Source organism: Colobus angolensis, unplaced genomic scaffold (assembly GCF_000951035.1).
Source record: "Colobus angolensis palliatus isolate OR3802 unplaced genomic scaffold, Cang.pa_1.0 Scaffold386, whole genome shotgun sequence".
NCBI lineage: Eukaryota > Metazoa > Chordata > Mammalia > Primates > Cercopithecidae > Colobus > Colobus angolensis.
The window spans coordinates 504,197-527,226 of NW_012117221.1; the positions used below are offsets into that span (position 1 = coordinate 504,197).

Consider the following 23,030-nt stretch of genomic DNA (forward strand, 5'->3'; position numbering starts at 1 on the left):
GGAGGCCGGAGTCACTGACCTGGAAGGATGGTGCAATATTAACAGGCAAGAAGGACTAAGGGGAATTCCCACACTGTCCTTATTCCTCCGTCTTTGTGGCTAAAGAGAACCATCTTCAATTCAAATGGTAGACCAATAAATGAAATAGGCAAAAGGGTTTTGAAGACCAGGGTGATTAATTACCTGGCAGGATTCAGAGATTTCTGGCATGAATTACATCAATCAAATGACGACTGTCAGTACACTGGTGGATGTTTTGAGGGACCACAGAAACATGAACAGATGATAAACCAGTACATACCTGAGCTTCACAATGCAAAAGTTAATTCCATTAATCATGGAATAGTGAGTATGGCTTTATTGTCAAGTAATATTCCAGAAGACATTGTTCATTTGTGAGCTCTTCGGAAGGAAGTCCATAGAGTGGATCGTCTCAAATAAGCAGTGGTTCATTAAGAATAATGTCCAATCACTGCTTCTTTGAAAATGGGACCACTGCTGAATGATGCCTGTGTGGACAGGATTTTTAGCCTCGGGGAGGGGTGGTAAGGTGTGGGAGAGGGTTACTAGACCACTGGAGGGGTGTGTGTGGGGAGAAGGCAGTAAACAGCGTTATTAGATCACAGGTGATGGAGATGAACAAGGTTACCAGCCCTGGTGTGTGTGTGGGAGGTATGGACAGGTATGACTGGTGGTGGTGATGGTGAAGGGAACATGGTTACCAGGCCACACTGGTGGGGGTGTATGGACAGTGAGCTACCTACCGGTGTGGTGGTAATGCAGATGGACAGGGGTTACTCGATGGCTGGAGGGAGTGGACGGGTTTCTGGGTGAGCAATTCGACTTCAGTGGAGTGAACTATTCAACATTATCTAGCAGTCTCATGGAGAGGTGGACCCCCAGGGTTGCAAATGGTGGGATGAAAGGTGAGAGACAAGAGAGCACAGTGGTTGAGACCACAGGCTCTGGAATACAGGCTGCTTGGTTAAACTCTAGGCCTGAGCTTCCTATGTATGAAAAAGAGGATATTACCCATCTCACAGAATGGTCAGAAAGTGAAGTAACACATGCAGAATGCAAGGCCTACCATTAGATGACCAGCCCCTATATATTAGTGCAGATCAATGTCTACCTACCGGGGGTTTCCAACGTCACGTGGCTGGACTTTCTTCTGCCCTGTACAGCATGATACCAATGCCTCAAATGAGAACACAGTTGACACACTGAGTAATATTTAGATGGTGAAACTGAATCTAGAGGTCACACGGTGGTCAATGTCCTACGCACAGTACGATGCCCCCATACTGGATAAGGTTGCTCAGGTATCTTCAGACCAGCCCAGAGATGATGTGTTATTGCCTGTTATCTGGTTAGACATCGCCTTTCAAATGAATGTGGAATAATCCATTTGCTGAGCAGACATTCATGGAGCACCTGCTCTCTGTCAGGTGCTGGGGAACAAAGGCAAGTAAGACACAAAGCTCAGGCTGATGCAGTGTACAGGTTCCAGGATGAGATAAACAAAAGAGCCTATTTTAATACAAAGCTGTAAGTGCGACGTTGCTATAGATGGGGGTAGAAAGGGAGGGGGTTATTACTGGAACACAGAAATTAACCCAGTTTGCAGAGGTGGGGCCGTCAGACAGTCCCTAGGAGAAGATGTCTGGGCAGAGGCAGACATTGAGCAGGAGTTAGGGGAAGGGACAGGAGTGACAAAATTCTAGGCAGAAGGAACAGTATTTGCAAAGGCATAGATGTGAGTAACAGCAGGGTGTGGTGCATGCCAGGAACCACAAGCAATTTGGCATTGAAGAATTTTCAACAGTAGGGTGAGAAATGGGGGATATATGCTAGAGCAAGAGGATGGAGACACAAGAGTGGGGAATTCCACAGAGAGGTCATTGGACTTCATCCTCAGGGTAATGGCAAGCACTGCAATGGCACAGGCCAACCGTGTTTTAGAAAGACCACTCTAGTGACTGGGAGGAGCATGAGATTGTCAGGAGCAACTGGAGTCAGGGAGATCAGGAAGGGCACCTCTGAGCCAGAGAAAAGATGCTCCTGTGGGATCCATGTCAGTAAGAAGAGAGAGGAAAGCCTAAGTATGAATACCAAGGCAGAGGTGAACAGACCTAGGCACTGTTTGGATATGGGTGGCAACAGGGAGAACAGCTGTACATGATATATACATTCTTACTGTGGGTAAAAAAGTGAATTCAGGCAGAAGAAGTTTTGTGGGAGGAGGGTAAAAGATGACCAATTTGATCTTTGATAGGTGGAGTTTGAGGTGTACACAGGATACCCAAGTTGAAATGTCAGTCCAAAAGTTCACAGGACAGTCTGGGTTACAGAAGATGGTTTCCGAGTCTATAGCGTTATAAAATCAGGACAGAACGAGAAGACCTGGGTAGGCTGTGGTGAAAACAGCAGTGAGCAGAAGAAAGACCTTTAGACAACATCAAAATGTAATGACAGAAAAGGAGGCTGTTAAGACTGAACTGGTCAACTGCAGTAGAGAAAGGTCCACTAAGTTAAGGAATGAAAAGTGTATACTTCATTTAACAATCAGGATGTCATAAGTATGCATACTGGTGAGCCTTCTTGGTTGCAGACAACTGAAACCACTCAAGTTACTTTAAGCAGAGAGGTATTTATTAGAGGGTATCAGATGGCATACACAATTTCCAGGAGCCCACAGATAAGGGTTTGGATGCCTTCCTGCCAGGAAGAGCACAAATTGCCAGGACAAACATCCACCTTTACAGGACTATTACTAGGGAAATCCCACTGCCACCACTTCTCTCTATTCTGCACCTGTGATAGGCAGGACAACCTTCGCCAGAGTTGCCCCAGATGAAGAAAGGCATCAGCTGCTGTGCCTGTAAGAGCCACTCTTGCCAAGAGCAGCCTCATTCTAAGATGATCTCGCTCCACCCACCTAACTGAATGCTCACCTTCAGACTTCCAAAAGCCACCTGTTCTGTTACCGAGGTCATTCACAAATGAGACTTCTGCATAGCAATAAGAATCAATAAAAAAAAAATGAAGATGGAGTCAAAAAAAGCAAGAATAATCTTTATTCCTTGGAAACACATTTGTAAAAATGCTATCAGTAAGATGAAAAGATTCAGAGCACATTTATTTGTATGCAGCACATACACTGAGGATGAGAACGTCTGCTAAAATGGAATACACCTGTAAACAAATACCTTCGGGAGAGTTTATAGGCGGTCAGCTCCACTGTGCAAGGTACGCAGCTGATACCTTCTTGCTGAATAGATTTTTGCGGTAGCCAAGAAAGATCAGATTTTAGTAACAAAAGATCTCAAAGGATGTCAAACATTTTTTAGAGGGCCTAACATGAGCAAAATTACAATTACATACATAAAAATGGCACAAGAATCAACTGATTTCACAGAAATACTAATAAAACATTTCAGGTCTATTATTAAGAGAAAAAAATGTTTGACTCAGGGCTTGAAACGGGGGAAATAAATATTTTGGTACAAGCTTTAACCTAAAAGACAACATACTGATTTCTGGGTCTACCAACAGACCAGGGCAACACCCATCTCATCCTACACTACAGAATGTTTTGGCACAACTTCAAGAAAACCTTATATGCTTTCATTTGAGCCATAAATGATCCTGACTGCACGTTGCTTTTTAAGAGTGAAGTCTAGGATAAAAACCAATCCCCTAATTCTGACAGCGTGTATTCACAATTATGTCTTCTGAAATCATGCAAGTTAGCAGCACCAATCATTAAGACATTAAAAATTATTCTCATACTTGAGCAGCAAATTCTATCAAAACAAATGCTATGCAATTTAAGATTAGTACAACTGCTTAAATTCGAAGTAGCTCAACTGCTTTAAGATGTGAAATTCAAAGTCCCCTTGTATTTATATAACATCTAATAAGTTATATACTTTATTTAGCTTCTGAAAGGAGTAACTCTCTGACAAGGAAGTGGGTATTGCAGTATTCCTTGTGATAAAATTAGTTTGAATGTATATCCTCAACCTAAACAAAATGAAATGTTAACAAATTCCAGAATTTTAGAGTTGGAAAGGACCTTGGAGATCACTTAGTCCAACCCTCTCTTTTCAGATGGGGAAAATGAGGTCAATGAAGAGGAAATGACTTATCCAGGCCACACTAGGGAAACTGGACCTTAGCAACCTCAACTTCTACGACAGGAATACATGCTGAGCAATCTTTCCAAGCTCTTCTGGTTTATATTTGCTCCCATTAATTAAATAACAAAGAACATCAGGTACACAGTAATATGATAAACATAGACTTTGACTCCAATTTTAAAATCAGAAAATCAAAATGATTCCTGAGCCTTTAACTACCTTCATTTTAATGAGAATGCAGTCAACAGTAAATTATAACAAGCTATAGTGGTTTTATCTTCAAATATTTACATGGACACTGAAAACACCCTTCAGGACTACTCCTTAAAGACACTCGTACAAACACATCCATCCACGTGAGGCCAAGACACTTTTCATGGAATGCAATGAAACTATGAAGGTGAATGGAAGAGAGATGCTTCAGTCTCTCAAAGTGCAGTCATGAGTTTATCTCGATACATCATACTTTGCATCCCTCCTAAGTTCTTCTGGTTCTGGTCGTGGACATAATCAAAATGGCTGTCATCTCCACTGGCCGATGCTTTCCAGTGCGACCTGTCATCCTGAAAGGATGGCCTGTTTTGTTTGCAGAGCGAATGGTTAGTGGGAGAATGGAAGAAAATGCAGAAATGTAAGTGAAACAACACAAGCACAAAGGAAATGGGGCAGGGGGAACCATGAGCCATGTGAATGGGGATAGCTATGAATGGAAATGAATGGATTTCCTACGTGAGAATTTTAAAAGTTCAGATGCAGATCATCTATGAACTTCCAAGCAGAGCAAGCATCTGTCTATGGTCAAGCCATCATTTCTCAAAGGGTGTCTCATGGTCAAGTCCGTCCGGAGAAAGCTAAGTGAAGGTGGAAAATGTTCCTTTACTACAGGGCTGCTTGGAGGTTTTATCATGCCAGTATGTGCCATGAACGCCTCAGGAAGCATTTGCCAAAAGTGCTGGACTAACAAACTATTTTCAGGGGGTATCTTTGCAGAGGTTGAAAATACACAAAATGTTGGGCCCCACCCCATAGATTCTGATCCAGTATCAGGTCTGGGGTGGGGCTGAGAATTTGCATTAACAAGCTTCCAGATGACACTAAAGCTGCCAATAGCAGGCCCACCCCAGAGAGGCTCTGTTTCCGGCTTTCCTCACAAGGCCTGCTGCTAGGCCATGCCTCAGAAGGAAACTAACATGATAAAACAGACAGTGATAAGCGCAAACTTTTGTAAAAACAATGTTAATTAAAATAGCATTTCTATAAATCTCTTCTGCTTCTTATGTCCGAAGAATAAAGCACCTTTGAAACACAGCAAGATTTAGAATTATTACTCCACTCACCTAATTTGCTTTAAAAAGTTAAGTGACTACCAAGTGTTTATAAACAATCACACTGTTGGGTTACAAAATTCCCCAGCAAACTTTTTTTTGGCCTTGCTCTAAGTGGGTTTATTTCCATCATTTTATTCTCCATTTCTCGGAGAAAGGCTAGCAACCTCACCTTTATGCAAACTGAACTTGCCAACTATGTTTCTGAAATAGCTTCACACATAAACACCAATTAAGACTGATCTAAAATTCAAATCTTAAAAGGAACATTTGCTTTCACAAAGCCAGCCTTAAAAAAAAAAAAAACAAAAAACCTCTCAAGCCTAACTATAAACACAGTCCAGCAGATGTCAGTTGGCTTAGAAAGGATTATGGTAGGTTGGGGCCAAGGTTGGCAAGTGACAGCCCTCGGCCCAATCCTACTGTTTTTCTAAATCAGTTTCATTGAAGCACAGCCATAGCCTCTCATTTATGGATTGTCTCAGGCTGTTTTCAAAGTACAATGGCAGAGTTAAGGAGTTGTGACAGCAACCACAAAGCCGAAGATATTGACTGCCTGATCCTTTACAGAAAAACTGACCCTTCAGTCTAGGGAAAAAATATTGATTGCCACAAAAGGCAAACCCATTCCCCACCCCCCAAAAAAAATCCTTACAAAAAAAACCCCACAACAACAAAAATCCCCAAGCTTTCATCACATTTGAAGTAAACAAATTCTCAGGACAGAAAAATGTTACTTAGAAATTTTCAGTAACTTCTTGAACATAAAACTAAACCGAGAATATATGAGATCAGAATGATTTTTAAAAATCAATTCATTTTTTATTTCACAAAGCACACCTTTGATACATCCACACGCATCACTGGCTACCTTTGCTTTGAAAATTTATTCATCTCGGCCATGACAATGCACCCCTTAAGGGTTGTTTCTGATGCAGACTTTCTACTCCTAACTAGGCAGAATCTGAACTTTTCTAGAGAAAGGAGAGCTTTTGAAGGTGCAGCTCTGGAAGCACCAGCACTTACCTGACATTTGGAGAGTGAGGATGCCACCGGGGCTGGCTGGGGTGGATATTAGGATGATACTGAGGCTAGAAATAAAACACCGGACTTGATTATTTTATGACCTTTTAATTTCAATGGTCCTCATTCGCTTTCTCTGTTACTGGCATCCGCCCGAGGGGCTGGGGGACTATGAATGGAAAGGCTACAGACCCTGGCCAGGGGATGGATGTTTCCCAGGATGAGCACGTTTCCCCCTCTGACAAAGGCTGGGGGCTGGAACCCAGCACCGGTTCTTGCCATCTCCCTGTGAAGGGGCTGGGAAGCTGCTCTTAGAAGGTGACAGCACCTGCCTTGAAGGGGGTCGTCCGGAGTACCAGGGACAGGCTGTATTCATCTCCCCAAGGGAAGAGGCGGAAGGTGTCAGAGAGATGGGGAGAGTGGGAGGCAATTTCTCTCTTCAGAAACAATTTTTGTCATTGCTGAAAATGACAATGACCATGTGGAGCAGTTACATCTGCACGCAGGCAAGGACTGGACAGGGATGCTAAGTGAAGCAGCAGGGCCGTGGGTGAAGGTTTTTTTCTTTCTCCCTGGTTTATGCAATAAAAATAATCTTCTAAAATGCAATCCAAAACAAAATACCAAAACAAACAAAACCATCCAGAGCGCTTATCATCCTGATAAAACAGGAGGGAGAAAGGGAGAGAGTTGAGAAGAAGGGATGAGGGGAGGGAGGGAAGGAAAGTAGGGAGGGAGAGAAGAAAGAAAAAGAAGGGAAGGAAGAAAGAGAAAGAAGAGAAGGAAGGAGGCTGAAGGTTTGTCTTTTTAAAAATTTTATTTTTGACAAGAGTCTCGCTCTGTCGCCCAGGCTGGAGTGCAATGGCAGGATCTTGGCAACCTCTACCTCCTGGGTTCAAGCAATTCTCCTGCCTCAGTCTCCTGGGTAGCTGGGATTACAGGCGCTTGCCACCACACCCCGCTAATTTTGAAGGAAGTTGTCCATTTTATAAAGAGAACACAGACCCTGACCAATGACTCACAAATGGACAGAGGTGCAGCCCTAGCCGGCTAGGTAGCAGCCTGCCATTCCACTTCTGGCCTGCAGAGGGCAGTGGTCCTAGACATCAGCAGAAGTCAGGGGCTTCTCAAGGCTCAAGCTCCCAAGGGGCAAATTAGGCCTTCCTGACATTTAAGTCACTACAGTCTTGTCACCGTTACTCTTTTAATTATTTCTTCCCCTCCTTCTCGGGCTGCTCTGGTCAACAAGCAGTGGCCTGCTCTCTGGCACAGAGAATTCTCAGCAGTTCTGTTCGTTCCATTTTCATGGACCTGAGATGCCCTCCCTGCCTGTTCTGTATTCTAGCAGCCTTTCCTTTCTCCTTCAAAGACGCCTGTCAGCAAGTGGACTCTGCAGCCCCCGGAAGGACATGCTGCAGGAAAAGGAATCTGGAGAAAATACCTCAGTAGCAGGATCTGGGAGATGACCAGGGCTTCAGCATCTCCCTGGTGCAATCTCTGAATATTTCTCCTTTAGGGGGTACAGAAACCCACAGAGTTTAGATGATTTGCCCAGAGTCTAACTGTTCCAGGTGTTTTGATCACATAGACAGGCCCAGAATGAGGTTCCATTCATCGGCTGTTCAACAACAGAGAAAGGCTGACCTAGAACTCGACCCTCTATGTTTTTCTCTGGCTTTAAACACAGCCAAATCAGATTCATCAGAGAGAGGTAGGAACCTTAGCCATAGACCTAAAAAAGATTTTGGAAACTTCCTTGGTCTCCTCTGGCAATTTATTCACATTCTCAACTGTCAAGGAGTATTTTAGTGTTAACTCAGCTGGTTCTCAACTGGTACGCTCATATTCCTCAGAGGACAACGGGAAATGAACGTGTGCATGTTTGCTTGTCACAGTAACAGAGAAAAGGGAAGCTAATCATCCTGCAATTCCAGGGACAGTCCCAAACAATGAAGAACTCTCCCTCCCCAAATGCCAACAGTGTCCTCATTGAGAACACAGAGATCCAACCTTTGCAGCTGGCTGACCTTGCAGTGCTTGAAATAAGATAAATGCTGCAACACCATCCTCTTGAATAGCCTTTACGGTATTCACATGCCGATCAGGCCACTTCTCAGGACATTCTCTTCCCGGTCAATTTACTCCCAACCCTTGATAGAACAACACAAGACCTCTAAGACTGGCAAGGTCCAAAGGACCCGCGGTTGCCAATGAGGTTGTGATAACAATGCCTAGATGAGTTTCAGTAGATCTGATTTCAACAATTGCCTTGATGTTCACTCTAAGCAGAAAACGCACAGTGAGAACAAACCCCAGGGCTATGGGGAGAGGACACAGGCAGGGCTGAGCTGCTTTGCTTTTCTAAATTTTTTTTCTCTCCTTCAAGCACTGATTACCTATCAATTACCTGTCCCCTACAACTTTTCAGTTACTCACACCTGAAAACCCCTTAACAAAAAACAATCAGTGAATAAGAAGATTCAAGAACCCTGGCCCGGGCACGGTGGCTCATACCTGCAAACCCAGCACTTTGGGAGGCTGAGGTGAGTGGATCACTTGAGGTCAGGAATTCGAGACCAGCCTGGCCAACATGGTGACACTGTGTCTCTACTAAAAATGTAAAAATTAGCCGGGCATGGTGGTATGCACCTATAACCCCAGCTACTTGGGAGGCTGAGGCAAGAGAATCACTTGAACCCAGGATTATTTAAAAATAGAGATGGGGTCTCACTATGTTGGCCAGGCTGGTCTTGAATTCCTGGGCTCAAGTGATCCTCTTGCCTTGGCTTCCCAAAGTGCTGGGATTACACGCATGAGCCACCGTGGCTGACTCTTTGACAGACACTTTAATATACTGATAGGAAGCAAAGGAATTCCAGGCAGACGAACATGGGCAAAGAATGGTGGGAAGAAATTATGGGACAACAATTATGCAATTCCCTGTGAGCTGAACATATGGAGCATGATGGGAGTGGTGAGAAATAAATAGAGAAGTTGGAACCAGGTGGTACAAGGCTGTGAATGGCCAGAGAGAGCCACCCACGGTGGCTTAGGAAGAATGTGCTTGATCCAGGCCGAGCTATAAACCACACCTTTCATGCTACCAGGCATGGGTGAGCTGGCAGGCGGCACAGGCTCTGCTTGGCCGTCCTGAGAAAGAGCAAGATGCCAGCCATGGAAACATACCTGCGCTCCTTCTTGCAGGCGATGGGCCTAGCACAATGCTTTACAAAGAAGGTTCTAGAAACCACGGACTATTCGTGTTAATGAGTTCACCACCACCAAAAAAATGGGAGAGGCTGAGGCCAGTGTTTTTCTAAAAAGATACGAAGGGGCTGAGACTAGTGTTTTTCTTTTTAAATAGATGAGTTCTCACTGTGTCGTCTGGGCTGAAGTGCAGGGGTATATGATAATAGCTCACTGCAGCCTCGAATTCCTGGGCTCAAGTGATCTTCTCGCCTTAGCCTCCCCAAATAGCTGGCACTACAGATGTACACCACTGTGTCAGCTCAAGACTAGTTTTTTTTTTTTTTTTTTATCGGGGTGTGAGAGGGGAGCAATTCGCAAATAATCTGGGGAAACAATAAATTAAAAAAAAATAAAACCTGTCTTTCTTGCAGGATTTTTCAGTACTTTCACACCTCAGTGGACACTGTAAAATCCAAGAAGGGGAATGAAAGATGCAACATTTCCCAAACACTTGACCAAAACATCCTTTCCTGAACGTGCATTTCAAGGGACTCATGTTCCCGAGGCCTAAAACACGTTTTGACAAAAAGCTGCTTCACTGGAACACCACTAAGGGGCTGTGTCTGGCCACCCAGAAACTTAAACATATGTCCCTGATGCTTGCCAGCTGACAAGGTTAAGAAAAACAGGCAGTTCAGATGACCAAGAAGCGGCAGGGGTCAGAAGGAAAGGGCTCTCCTCTTACTATTTTCTCAAAAAAACAAATATTGTTATTATTTCCTCAAAATCTGATTATAAATATGATGACTGTTCATTAAAGAAAATGTAGAAACTTTACGAAAACCTTTTTTTTCTTGTTTTATTTTATTTTTAAAATTTTCCTTATTTAAAGAAAACATTTAAAAGCAGTTTCTTACCTGGTAATTATGGACTTCTGGATTTGTTTTAGAGCTAAAAAAAAAACAGAAAAAAAAAAGAAAAATATCTTAGGTTGTAAAGTGGCATTATTACTGATTTAGTCAACAATCATCAACTATTGCTATGGGCTATATACTCTAATAGAAGCGCCCACATAATGACTTTTTAAAAAATATACTGGCTGTTTAAAAGAACATATAACAAGGAAAATCACAGACAGCCACTTTCACTCATCCCTTTAGAGCTCACAAACAGAAACAGTAGGAAATATTCCAGAATGCAGCCTCGATGTCCTATTTTGGTGGCAAAAAAGAGGTCCTGTTTCAGTGGGGCAAACCAAGTAATTTCACTTCCATTTCAGGCCTGCCCCGGCATTGCTGGGACATCCCACAACACTGGCACCAGAAGCTCCAGTGATGTGCAGAGCTTCTTCCCACTGCAGGGGGAGGCACAAGTCCCTCCTGAGCATCTCTCACTGGGTACTGTGGTGGGAGCCACAAGTGGGTCCCCCTGCTATTAAAACACTGCCAACAATCTGGCCGCCACTTTGGAATGTTCTCTCCAAACAAGACTCTGTACTGGGAACTTCACATCTGTTATTATTTAATTCACACAACTAGGCTATGAGGTCAACAAATGTGACCACCTCATTTTACAGATAAAGGAACGGTTGCCTAATAGAGAGTTGGGAAACCTGCTCAGGGTCGCCTGGCTGGTCAGTGGGAGCCAGGGCTAGAATCAACATCTGCAGAATCCTAAAGCCTGTCTTCTTTCTGCTAAACCAACTTGGCTCTTAGAGGGACTGAGAAAAGGCTCAGGGCTCCTCATGCATGATCCTATTTCGATTGAATCTTTTTGTTTGTTTGTTTTAAGAGATGGGATCTCACATGTTGCCCAGGCTGGTCCTGAACTCCTGGGCTCAAGCAATCCTCCAGCCTCAGCCTCCCAAAGTGCTGGGATTATAGGCATGAGCCACAGCGAAAGGCTGATATGATCTTAAATGTGTGTATATATATACATATGGACAGAGGAGGCAGCCATTATTGCCAGGAGGCGTGCTTGAAATCAAGTGTTATTGCTGGCTTCTCCAACACTGAGAGGCAAACAGATCATCGTTATAAGTCTTGCTTGGGGTCTAAATGATTCTGTGTTCCAGTTTTCGAGGAGGACCAGTATATAGATCTAGGCTCTGGGCCAGATCACCTCCAGCTGGACTTCATCAGGTAAGTTAAGTGTTCTGCAAGGTGCTATTTTTCTAGTAGTACCTCTGGAGCCCAGAGCACAATTTCATCCACGGCTCCCATAGCAATCCTACTCACCCCAGGATCCCACAGGCTGTGAAGAGCAATTGAACAGCTGTGAACAGCAGTTATTAGCTCATTTGTTCCTAAAGGGTATATTTACCAGGGCTTTTTTTTTTTTTTGGCAGAATTTTTTTTTTAAGTTTGTTTTGGTTCCCAATATATAATCTCCACTAGATGCTAGGAGGAAAATGTAATTTTATTAGGGAGAAACAAGCAAAACAATCACCACCTTAGACAGCAAAGGAAAGAAATTGGGGCTGTAACTTACAAGCCCCAGAGAATTAAAAGGAAGACACCCCGACAGGCTAAGAAAGGTACAGCTACCATTTGGCATACTATCTGCCAGAAGGATCCCAGAAAAGGGGTGAATCTAGCGACCTACAACTTAACCCATCCAGAATACTGCAACCTCCTCCCACCCTCCGGGGCAGGGGGCGACAAAGAGCAGTTCAACAGGACCCTGAGCCCCTTCATCAGATGCTGAGAACAAAACCCAGAGACAAAAGGCAGAATGACACTGAAAGTAGGACTTGGAATCAGAGATGTGAGTTTGAGTTTCCGGCTGTGTCCTATGAGGGACCAGCTGTGTTCTCTAGAACCCTGGGTTCCTCGAAAGTGCCCTGGAGCTACGCGGTGGGAGCAGTGGCAGAAGAGCAGGCAGAAACTGGTCTCTCCCTCCCCACTCAGCTCATCCGGTGGACCTCCACATTTGTCTGTTCTGTATGTTGGGCTTTGACATCAGGTTTCTTCTAGAGGGTGAAAATCAGAGGGTAAAACAGTTTGGAAAAACACTGATCTAGCCCAGCCTCCTCATTTGCAAAAAAGAAGACAGAGGCCCAGAAGTAGGAAGGCCTGTCTCCAGAGCTGGGTTGGAACACAGCTGGTACCTAGAGGGAGGGCTCCTGATGCCCCAGCCAGGGCTCTCCTCGCTAACAGGGGCATCTGCAACCCGCTCCACCCCGTGCCACGTTCTGCCAACTGTCCTGACAGTGAATGGCACAGTCAAGCTGTGTCCATCTCAAAGACCACCCTTTCAGCTGCCTTGAGACCTGTGCCCGGGATGACTGAGAGGCTAACGAACCTGGGCTACCTACCAGTGGCTGAAGTTCAGACCAAAGGTCCAAACAACGCAAGTCTGTGGTTCTCTCACATGACAGCTTGTCTATTTAACAAGCCAAAACTCATATAAGAGAAGCAGTTGTTTCAGAGAGAGCAAGAGAGGTATATGCCGGGCAGACTCACCTGGGCAGCTTTAAAAACAAGCTATATGAGTCCCACCCTGAGAGACTGATTCAATAAGCCTGAGGTGTGGCTGGGGAGGATGTTTCAGATAATTATAGCTCACCAGATCATTCTACTATACAGGCAAGACCCTGGACACCTGTGCCAGGGAAGAGGCCTGCAAAAACTACACCCCTTGGGCCAAATCCGGCCCACTGATATTTATAAGTAAAGTTTTATTAGAATGCAGTCACGTTTGCTCATTTACATATTTCCACAGTGGCTCTCTAGCTACAACAGCAGAGCTGAGTAGCTGTGAAAGAGAGAGGAGAGCCTGCAAAGTCTCAAATATGGACTACCTGGCCCTTTACAGAAAATGTTTGCTGAATCCTGTGCTGGCAATTTTCACTCTTGTGATAAGTTCCTTTTCCTGCAGGAATTTCAGTAAAGGTGTTTAATGTCTTCTATAATGTAAAACCTGCACGTCACTGAGCAAATCTAGCATCTGCTCTCGTCCAGCTTTAGCTCACGAGCACGGCCTTCCTCTCCCAGCACTGCGGGCCACGCCATGAGCACAGGGTGCTGTGCACAGGCCTCTACCTTTCCCACCCACTGTTACCATAAAGCTCGCAGCTACTCAAACAAAGCAGCTGTGTTTTCCAAAAAAGCCAAACTGTCTTGGAACATTATATTGTGTACTTATTGAAAGCCACGAGCATGGAATAGCCAGGCAGCAGAAAAAGGGGGAAAAAAAATTACCAGATGACGTACTTTCTGATTTCATTGTAGTAAGGAAAAAGTCAACATTGTAAATAAATACGATCCTTAGAGAGGAGAGCTCTGCTCTAGAGCTCAGGGACACTCACCAGAGCTGGGCTGCTATCACTGGGTTGCTTGCTGTAAAAGAAAAACAGAAAGTTATGACATCTTAGAGAACTTTATCACTTTCACCATGCAATGACAGATAATGGCCACGTGAGACTTCTACCATCACAGAGCCGTTCCAACCCCAACCCAGGCAGAATTGCACGGTGGCTACTTCTCCTTTCCTCAGGGAGAGTAAACTATGACTCCCTCTGATTCACTCAGTAACCATCCACTCAGCAGGTTTCCAGGGCTGGACGCTCTGGGAGGCAGGGACAAAGAGACACATCTTTGCTCTCAAGAAGTTCCCAGTCTAGAGACAGAGAAAGGCAGATACAGAGAAGAGGGTAAAAGGAAAACAGCACACGGTGATCAGGGATGAAATACAAGCGTGGGTCTGGATTGAGGGGCCTCGGGGCGGCCATGAGGGTCTGCGTGGACAGAGCCTGGGGGATGAGGTACAGCTTAGCCTATTACACTCCATTTTGTTTTTAAAAGGATGTATGTGGCAGGGGAAATCATTAAAAGCCTCACAAAGAAGATGCTAGAATTCTGGCTGGAAAAAAGTCAGTGAAATAAGGGACAGAAAAGAGGCACCGGAAAGAGAATCACAGACCCTGGGACCCAGAAGATCTCTAAAGCCATCTGGTGGGGTCAAGCCACAGGATGCCCACTCCCCTCTGTGACAGCCACACCCGGGGGTCCCTCCCTTTGTGCTGTATACACCTGTAGGGGCTGGGAGCACACTGCTATCTTGAGACAGCTCTTTTGATCTTTGGAAAATTGTTCCTTACACTGGGCTATTTCTGGACAACTCTGACCTAGTGGACTACACACACAAGCATAATCCTCCTCACGGAACAGAATAGAGAGTGCTCTGGCCCCTTCCTCCAGGGCACTGTGGCCACCCTTCATCAACCCATCGCCCTTCTCTGGACACGCTCCTATCCCCTGGCCTCTCTCGAATGGCAGGACTATTTCCTGTGCTGTGGGCATTTTTCCTCCACTAAACCAGCTGGGAGTGAAGAAGAATTTCAGGTAGTCATGCTATTGCGCTGGTGGTTCATAAAGGAAAGAATGGTGGGGAACACAAAGTTACAGACTCTAGAAGGGAACAAGTAGAGGTACCAGGTCCCATGGAGGCCCACTAAGTCCTGAGCCAAGAAAAATGCATGGAGTGGCCACAAGGAAATCATATACAGGAGGGGCCAGGAGGCTGGGAGTGCAGAGGCTCTGCCATAAAACAGCCAACACTGAGTGCTAACTGGGCATCCTAAGCGGGGTAGCAATCTAGTGTAGAAAAAGAAGAGCTTCTGAGATGGGATCTGGAGGCTGCGATCCAACAGAAATGAGCCTGGCTTGCTCATTCACTGACTGAGTTGTCCTGTGCTCCAGGTCTCATACAGGTGTGAGGCCTCAGCTGTAACTGATAGACAAGGTTCAGAGGGCTTGGAAACGGGAAGAGGGCGGGCATTCTAGGGCCTGGCTACATTTAAGTGTGAGGAAAGTTTGGACTGACTGTGGGACTTGAGTCAAGCAAGTATCTAAAAGTTCTTCATCTACTTGTACGTAGTCAGAATTCCAGTTAGCATGGGCCTGATGTACGCACTTAAAATTGCAAGATGGTGGAGATATAGTATCTTCTATAGGCAAGAAAGGTGTTTCTCTATGATATTCCTGAGGTCCCAGGGCTTGAGCCCAGGTCTAAAAGAAGCTAAGAGGCACATGGGAAGAAATATGGAGAAAGGGAAGAAATAAATGAACACATCCAAGGGAAACACTAATGACAGAGGGATGGCAGAAGTGGCCAGGTCCCATTAAAAGAACACCACTGAGATTATTTTTCCAAAAGCTCCAGGCTGGAGAACTGCGGGAACTTTCTTCATAAGCTGCTTGACCAAACTCCTTGAGGGCTTAAATGACTCAAGCATAATGTAAAATTCCAAGGCAGAATGAAAAACACACAACCTTTGAACGTTGAATGTCTCCGGGATGGATAACGTTTACTAGGCTTCCTCTCAAAGGTGCTGGTTCTTCGTAACCTGGAGCCATGTGTAGCTTGATATTCTGTCCGCCCACTGGGAAGTAAATATTTCCTTGTGTGTTATCAATATCAGAATCTCAGTACATTACATGTTTTTGAAAGTGCACTTTTATTTCCAAGAGCTCCAATGTACATTTCAACTTAGCCTGAACTCACTTGGGTAAAGAAACACAAAGTTTAGCCTTCCATTTGGAAATAAAATCTCCTTTGCCAAGTCCAGGCTACAGTCCAGGGCCAGATATTTCCACCAAAGGACAAAACCTGCAATTTAGGTATCAGCCACTTGGCTGCATAAACCAAGCAGGTTTGAAACATCTCATTAAGAGAACATCGATTTTCACATAAAACAACTTTTCACGGAACACACTGCATAGATATTTAACCCACGTTTTAAAAGACTGTTATCAATACCCAATTAACTAGGCTTTGCCAAGGCAAACATTACTGATTTCACTAAGGCTTTTTGGGTTTCAACCAATGTGATGCCTGGCTGCAGATTCCAGGAGGTTGCTGGTTTCATCTGCTCTACCCCTCAACTGCTTCATTCCAGTTGCTCTTAGTCACCATTTGTCACCTGCTCTGCGTGCCTCTAAGGGACAACCTCTTCTTCTCCAAACTCCCTTCCTTCTTACACTTCTAGACGAGCAGAAAGGAACATGGTCTGGGACTAAGCCTGGGGCAGCTTCCTCCCAGGAGAGAAAAGCCTGCCTTGGCAACTGCCCTGACTTGGCCTTCCGGCCTCACTCCACCCTGAGTAGACACCAGCATCCTGCAGAGGGTCTCCGGTAACCTCTGCATCCTCCACAGGACCCTGGGATTTGACTGTTTCTCAAAAAGAGCTTGGTCTTCCCACCACTGACCCCCCACCGACCCCACCCCCGACCCCTTGGAGTATTTAAAACAAAATAATTCTTTAAACAGAAGTTCGTAGCCATTTCCTTGCACAGTAGAAATATTTGAAATGAGCAAATCTTTTGACATTTAAATAGAGTTCAGGGATGGGCCATGTGTGGGTAGAGGTTATGAAACCATGTGAAGTTTTAGATATCGTAACTGCGATTCTCAAATGGTTTTTTGGGCTTCAAAAACCCTGGGAGCGCATTTTAAATGCATACTGCCAGGCCTTACACATACACACACACGCATACCCATAGATTCTGACTGCAAATGTCTCAGATGAGGTTGCTGTTCTCATTTTTAACACCAAGAAAGTTTTCATTCACTCTGAGAAAAATGGTCTTAGGATGATAAGCAAAAATACATCAGAATAAGCTCTTGATGTTTGCAGGCTCTTTTCAGATTCAAGTACCTACTCACCCTACCCTGGGTTACATGCACACACATTGATATGTGCTCTCATTCTTAACCATCCCAAATTTCTGGACACTGGCATGCAAAAGGCAATACAGTAGCAGTTAGAAATTTAGCAGCCAGAGTTCACGGGGTTGAATCTCGGCTCTACCACTTCCTGGCTATGTGTGACCTTAAGCGTAATAGCTCTGGTCCTGGTTTCTTTACCTGTAAAATGGGGATAATCAACCTACCTTATTAAGGGTATATGAACAGTTCTGGCAGAGTGCTGGCCAACAGAACTTTTCACAATGATCCTGTGTCCTGTGTCGATACTGTCTGATATGGCAGCCACTAGCCACATGTGGCTTCTTGGCCACTTGAAATATGACTAGCGATATTGAAGAATTACACTGTAAAATTTATTTCATATTCATTAACTTAAATTACCACATGTGGCTAGTGGCTACTGTACTGAACAGCACAGCTCTGGCTAAATGTCAGTTATTAACAATTTTGTTATTAGTTCCATTTTATCAACGAGGATCAAAAGAGCTTCAGTGACTCACCTTAAGAAAAGTGGGGACGGGACATACAACCTAAGCTTCTGGACACAAATTCATCACTCTACTCACACACAAGAAAGAAATCACAATTGCCCTCCTTCAGAAGACGTGATCCGTATTGCAGAAATGGCTCCCTACCTGAATCTGAAGCGAGAGCCCAGCCTGATAAAGTCGGATCTATTGGATTTGCTGTTTCCTGGCGTCCGCAGTCGGAAGAACGCGTGGTGCTCAACTGCACACTTCCAAAGGTGTTTGCAGGTCCTGGCACTGTCTAACCGGAACACAAACGTGTGCTCTTGCTCACGTCCCTTAAAGAGGAAGCACAAGGGCCTCGAGTGGGTGTTTGCAACACTGACGCAGGATTTTCACAGCAAAGGGGAAGAAACGGGCGCAAGGCCTACCTGATCATCATCCTCGACCACCACAAGTGTCAGTTTGCTCTTTTTAAAATCCATTTTGGTAATTTTAGGCCTAGTCAGAGAGAAAGCATTTTAAAAGCACAATCTGCAGTAAAACCATCTACACATCAAATAGCAGTTTCCTTTCTACTTTTAAAGCTTAGACTGAAAAAAAAAAAAAACATTCATTCAAGTATGATTATCCAGAAGTTTCAGTGCAACTGCCACAGACCCACAACAGCAGCACCACGTGCTCTGAGGATGAATCTGGGTGTTGCAGATACCCCTCAATAATCATCCATCACATAGAATTCCACCACAAAATAGGAAAAGACATTTTTAATATCAGACAAAACTAAATTACCAAAAGAATAAGCCTATTTTGTTAGCTCCTTCAAAGATTAATATGCCTGTCGGGGTCAGTCCAAGAGAATATTCACAGCCATCTCTTCCCTACAAACAAACGAAGTGACAGTCGGTAGAGGGTTCTAACAGGTCGTCACACAGCAGAATGCAAAACGCAAAAACAGTTGCCTCACCACAAGTTATTTTATTTGCATAATGTTCATACATTTTTCAGTCACTGTAAAACCAAAGTACTTAAACGCACACAGTTCTTACCCTGACAACGTGCATGTCTACCCCATACATTTCCAGCCACTTCGCTTTATTCAGATAGGAGAGTTCCGCCTGGGCAGGGCTCTTTCCCCTTAGAAAAACCAATGGAAATACATGTAAACTGCAACTTGTAAGCCCACAGGATTCTGAAGGGCACGGCCTTACTATGGAACGTTATGCAGCAATTAAAGCAATGAGGGACACCAAATTATAGTAATACAAAAGGATTCCCAAGAACTTACTGTTAATTGACTAGAAAGACCACAGAACAGGCCGGGCACAGTGGCTCACGCCTGTAATCCCAGCACTTTGGGAGGCCAAGGTGGGTGGATCACTTGAGGTCAGGAGTTCGAGACCAGACTGACCAACATGGTGAAACTCCATCTCTGCTAAAAATACAGAATTAGCCGGGCGTGGTGGTGCGTGCCTGTAATCCCAGCTACTTGGGAGGCTGAGGCAGGAGAATCACTTAAACCTGGGAGGCAGAGGTTGCAGTGAGCCGAGATCCAAGATCGTGTCACTGCACTCCTGCCTGGGCAAAAAGAGTGAAACTTCATCTCAAAAAAAAAAAAAAGAAAGAAAGAAAGAAAAGAAGCACAGAACAGTGCTTACAACATGGTCACTTAAGGAAACAATGAAACAATGTTGTATATGTAAATGCAAAAGGAAAAGACTACAGACTGCCAATGATGGCTTCCTGCAGGGAGGACAGTGGATGTGTAAGTGTGTGGGTGGGGTGTGCCATACCCACAGACATTTACATTGCTTCAGTGTTACACAATGAGAATGGACTAATGCCACCTTCCACTAAAATAGTCACAGGAGCTTTTCAGAATGACTGAGGGACAAGAGAAAGTCACGCTAAGCTCCAGAGTTCAAGGGTGACCTGGAAGAGGCAGTGTTTGGGGAAGATGGGATGGGAGGGAGGAACGGTTAACATCTAGGAAACCCGTGAGTGAGGGGTGGAGTTGGTAGTGCAGGCATGAAAGTGGTGCCTGCAGGGGAATGGAGGGAAAAAACAAAAGGGATAAACGACACTGCTGGATTTAGGTATGATGACCACATTTCCTGAAATGTAACACTGTACAACACATGGTCTCAAATGTGTATGTTCCTATACGACAGGGCGTATTTCTAAAGTGCTTGTTTCAGAAGGTTCAGGCCCTGAGGTCCCAGAGATGCAAGTATGTGAGAGTGTCTGGGATGCCTTGGGGTGTCACTAAGACAGCGGTGGCTCCTCTGGCTGCAATAAACAAATCAGAACCAGGCTCTGTTTGCAGAGAGAGAAAAGGAGTGTGGTTTGGTTCTTGCTGCACATCTCTTGAGAGACAGCTAGCCAGGTGCGGTGACTCCTGCCTGTAATCCTAACACTTTGGGAGGCTGAGGTGGAAGATCACTTGAGCTCAGGAGTTTGAGACCAGCCTGGACAACATGGTGAAACTTCATCTCTACAAAAAATAGAAAAATGAGCCAGGCATGGTGGCGTATGCCTATAATCCCCGCTGCTCGGGAGGCTGAGGCAGGAGGTCAAGGATTCAGTGAGCCAAGATAGTGCCACTGCACTCTGGCCTGGGCAACAGAGCGAGGCTCTCTCAACAATAAAAAGGACAAGATGTGGGCCTTTGGAAAAACAGGACTGACACAAGGAGAGAAGAGTTGGAGCTACAGTTTTATGGCCATCAATAGAGCAATTCTACTGGTAGATAAAGGAGTATAACCAACACTTATTTATGACAAAATAGATATATCAAAATGCTAGACGGTTGTATCAAGGTACCTGCACTCTTTCCATCTCTGGAAGATATCATATTCCATCGCTTCTGTCTGATTTGGAATGAACCGAAACTCAGACACAAGCTCTGGTGTGTGTTCTGGAAGCTCGCACTCCCCAAGCTCCGCTGTAAGTTTCATAAAAGGGAGAAAAACAGGAGACATTGAATGCTTTCAGTTATTGCTGCAACCAGGTCCAAAGGCATTTTGCATGATTTTAAAGCACAGGTCCCCCCGCTAATGTATAACGCTCTCCTTTCGGGAAGACTTAACTCTCACTTGGGTAGTCGTATGTACACTCAAAATCCTAGAAGCATTCTAATGTCCTCCCTGTTGGGTGACACAGCATCATCGTAGTTATTACTGTCTTTCTCTCCACTGCTGTTCCCACCCAGGGAGGCCCCAGTTACATTTTCCCCATGAAGTGGTAGAACCCTGAATTTGCAATAAAAGGCAATCACAGGGAATGAGGATCTGCCCAGAAACATCCATTTAACAAGGCTCTTGTTAAGGGTAGGTCAGAGCAGCACCTCAGGGTCTGCAGTGCTGGAGAGGATGGATCAAGAATTCAGCACATGCAGCATCCAGGGGAAAACTAGGAAGGGAGGGAGAGGGAGAGAGGGAGGGAGGCAGGGAGGAGGGGTGCGAGGGCTGCAGGAGCAACTGCGGAAAGTCAGGCAGAATCTGGGAGGGAGACAGCTGTGCAGAAAGGAGGGAGGAGCAGACACACAAGGGATCCGAGCAAGAAGCCCAGTTTGTGCTGCCCTTGCCAAGTCCCCCACAGGATGGAGGGCCTGAGGATACAGGTGGCCCCCTGATCCAGGGCATGATGACAAAACCCGCTCTCCTTGACCCCCTGAAGCTCAGAAAGCAGATCCCAGAATGAAAAGGAATCCTCTAGCGCTCACTCTAACACAAGGCTACACCGAGTGTGGACCACACACCAACAGTACTGCCATCCGCTGGGAGCTTGCCCAAAACGCAGACCCTGAGGCCCCACCCGAGACCTATGAAAGCAAAACCTGCCTTTTAACAAGATGCCCAGGTCACAGGCTGCCAGTTTAAAGGCTCTGCACATTTGTTGGAAAAATCACTGATCTATAATAGTGGCTTTTGAACTCGGGTGCGCATCAGAATCACCTGGCGAGCTGGTTAAAACGCACATCACTGGGCCCCGCCCCCAGAGTTTTTGAATCCCTAGATCTGGAACCAGGCCTGAGAACTGGCTTTTCTTTTTTTTTTGAGACGGAGTCTCGCTCTGTTGCCCAGGCTGGAGTGCAGTGGCCGGATCTCAGCTCACTGCAAGCTCCGCCTCCTGGGTTTACTTCTCCTGCCTCAGCCTCCCGAGTAGCTGGGACTACAGGCGCCCACCACCTTGCCCGGCTAGTTTTTTGTATTTTTTAGTAGAGACGGGGTTTCACCGTGTTAGCCAGGATGATCTCGATCTCCGGATCTCGTGATCCGCCCGTCTCGGCCTCCCAAAGTGCTGGGATTACAGGCTTGAGCCACCGCGTCCGGCCGAGAACTGGCTTTTCTAACAAGTCCCCATGTAATGCTAATGTGGCTACCCTGGAAAACACTTTAAGAACCTGTGCTGCACACATCAGATCCCATCAACTAACACTTCACTCAGTTTGCAACCTCTGCAGCCAGGCCTCAGCTCTAGGAGGCCGTGGAGGGTGGTGGAAACAGCTCAGACACAAGAGGGCTTGGATCCCAATTCTAACATAATCTATCTGTGTGACTGCAGGCAAGTCACTTAACATCTCTGGGTCTCCGGTGCCTGATTTGTAAAATGGGAGTTGTTACAAGAATGAAACAAGAGCACAGGCGTGCAACAGACGAGTGGCCTATTAGTTCTCTCTTCTTTTCCTTCTACCTGGTTTAATTTTTAAATCTACTACAAATTTAGTTCCCAAAAGAGCACAGCCTCCCCGCAGGGCCACTGTATCACAACTCAGGAGGCACCGAGGACAACCACAGCAAGACATGTCTTCAAGGCTCAAGCACAGGAGGAAACACAACCCTTCCTTTTATTCAAACCTGCAGAGATGCTCTAGTGATCCTTAGAGTCCCAGACGAGCTAGCTCAGCTGTGGTTGAAGTGGAAAGCAGGCTGTAGCATTTACTCACAGAACCGGGTTGGGAAGAGGGGGCACGGAGGGACAAAGTAACAAGAGCTTCCTCTTGTGTCGAAGTCTTCAGTCCTTTCCCTTTCCCTTTCCTTTCCTTTTCTTTTCTTTTCTTTTCTTTTTGAGAAAGGCTCTTAGCTGCCCAGGCTGGAGTGCAGTGGCACAATCTCAGCTCACTGCAACCTCTCTCCACCTCCTGGGTTCAAGCAATTCTCCTGCTTCAGCCT

General features: G+C 45.3%; 1 protein-coding gene across 1 annotated transcript in view; it reads right to left on the bottom strand.

Annotated features, from left to right (window-relative positions):
- Window positions 1-23,030, bottom strand: part of EPB41L4B (erythrocyte membrane protein band 4.1 like 4B) — a 149,582-nt gene that overhangs the window by 66,050 nt on the left and 60,502 nt on the right. Inside the window, exons 7-15 of the mRNA XM_011954584.1 lie at window positions 20,680-20,800; window positions 18,906-18,993; window positions 18,649-18,737; window positions 18,288-18,357; window positions 18,025-18,194; window positions 15,955-16,064; window positions 13,989-14,019; window positions 10,597-10,630; window positions 6,494-6,558 (exon numbers count right to left, since the gene is read on the bottom strand). Coding sequence (XP_011809974.1) covers window positions 6,494-6,558; window positions 10,597-10,630; window positions 13,989-14,019; window positions 15,955-16,064; window positions 18,025-18,194; window positions 18,288-18,357; window positions 18,649-18,737; window positions 18,906-18,993; window positions 20,680-20,800 — 778 coding nt within the window. The remainder of the gene's footprint in view (window positions 1-6,493; window positions 6,559-10,596; window positions 10,631-13,988; window positions 14,020-15,954; window positions 16,065-18,024; window positions 18,195-18,287; window positions 18,358-18,648; window positions 18,738-18,905; window positions 18,994-20,679; window positions 20,801-23,030) is intronic.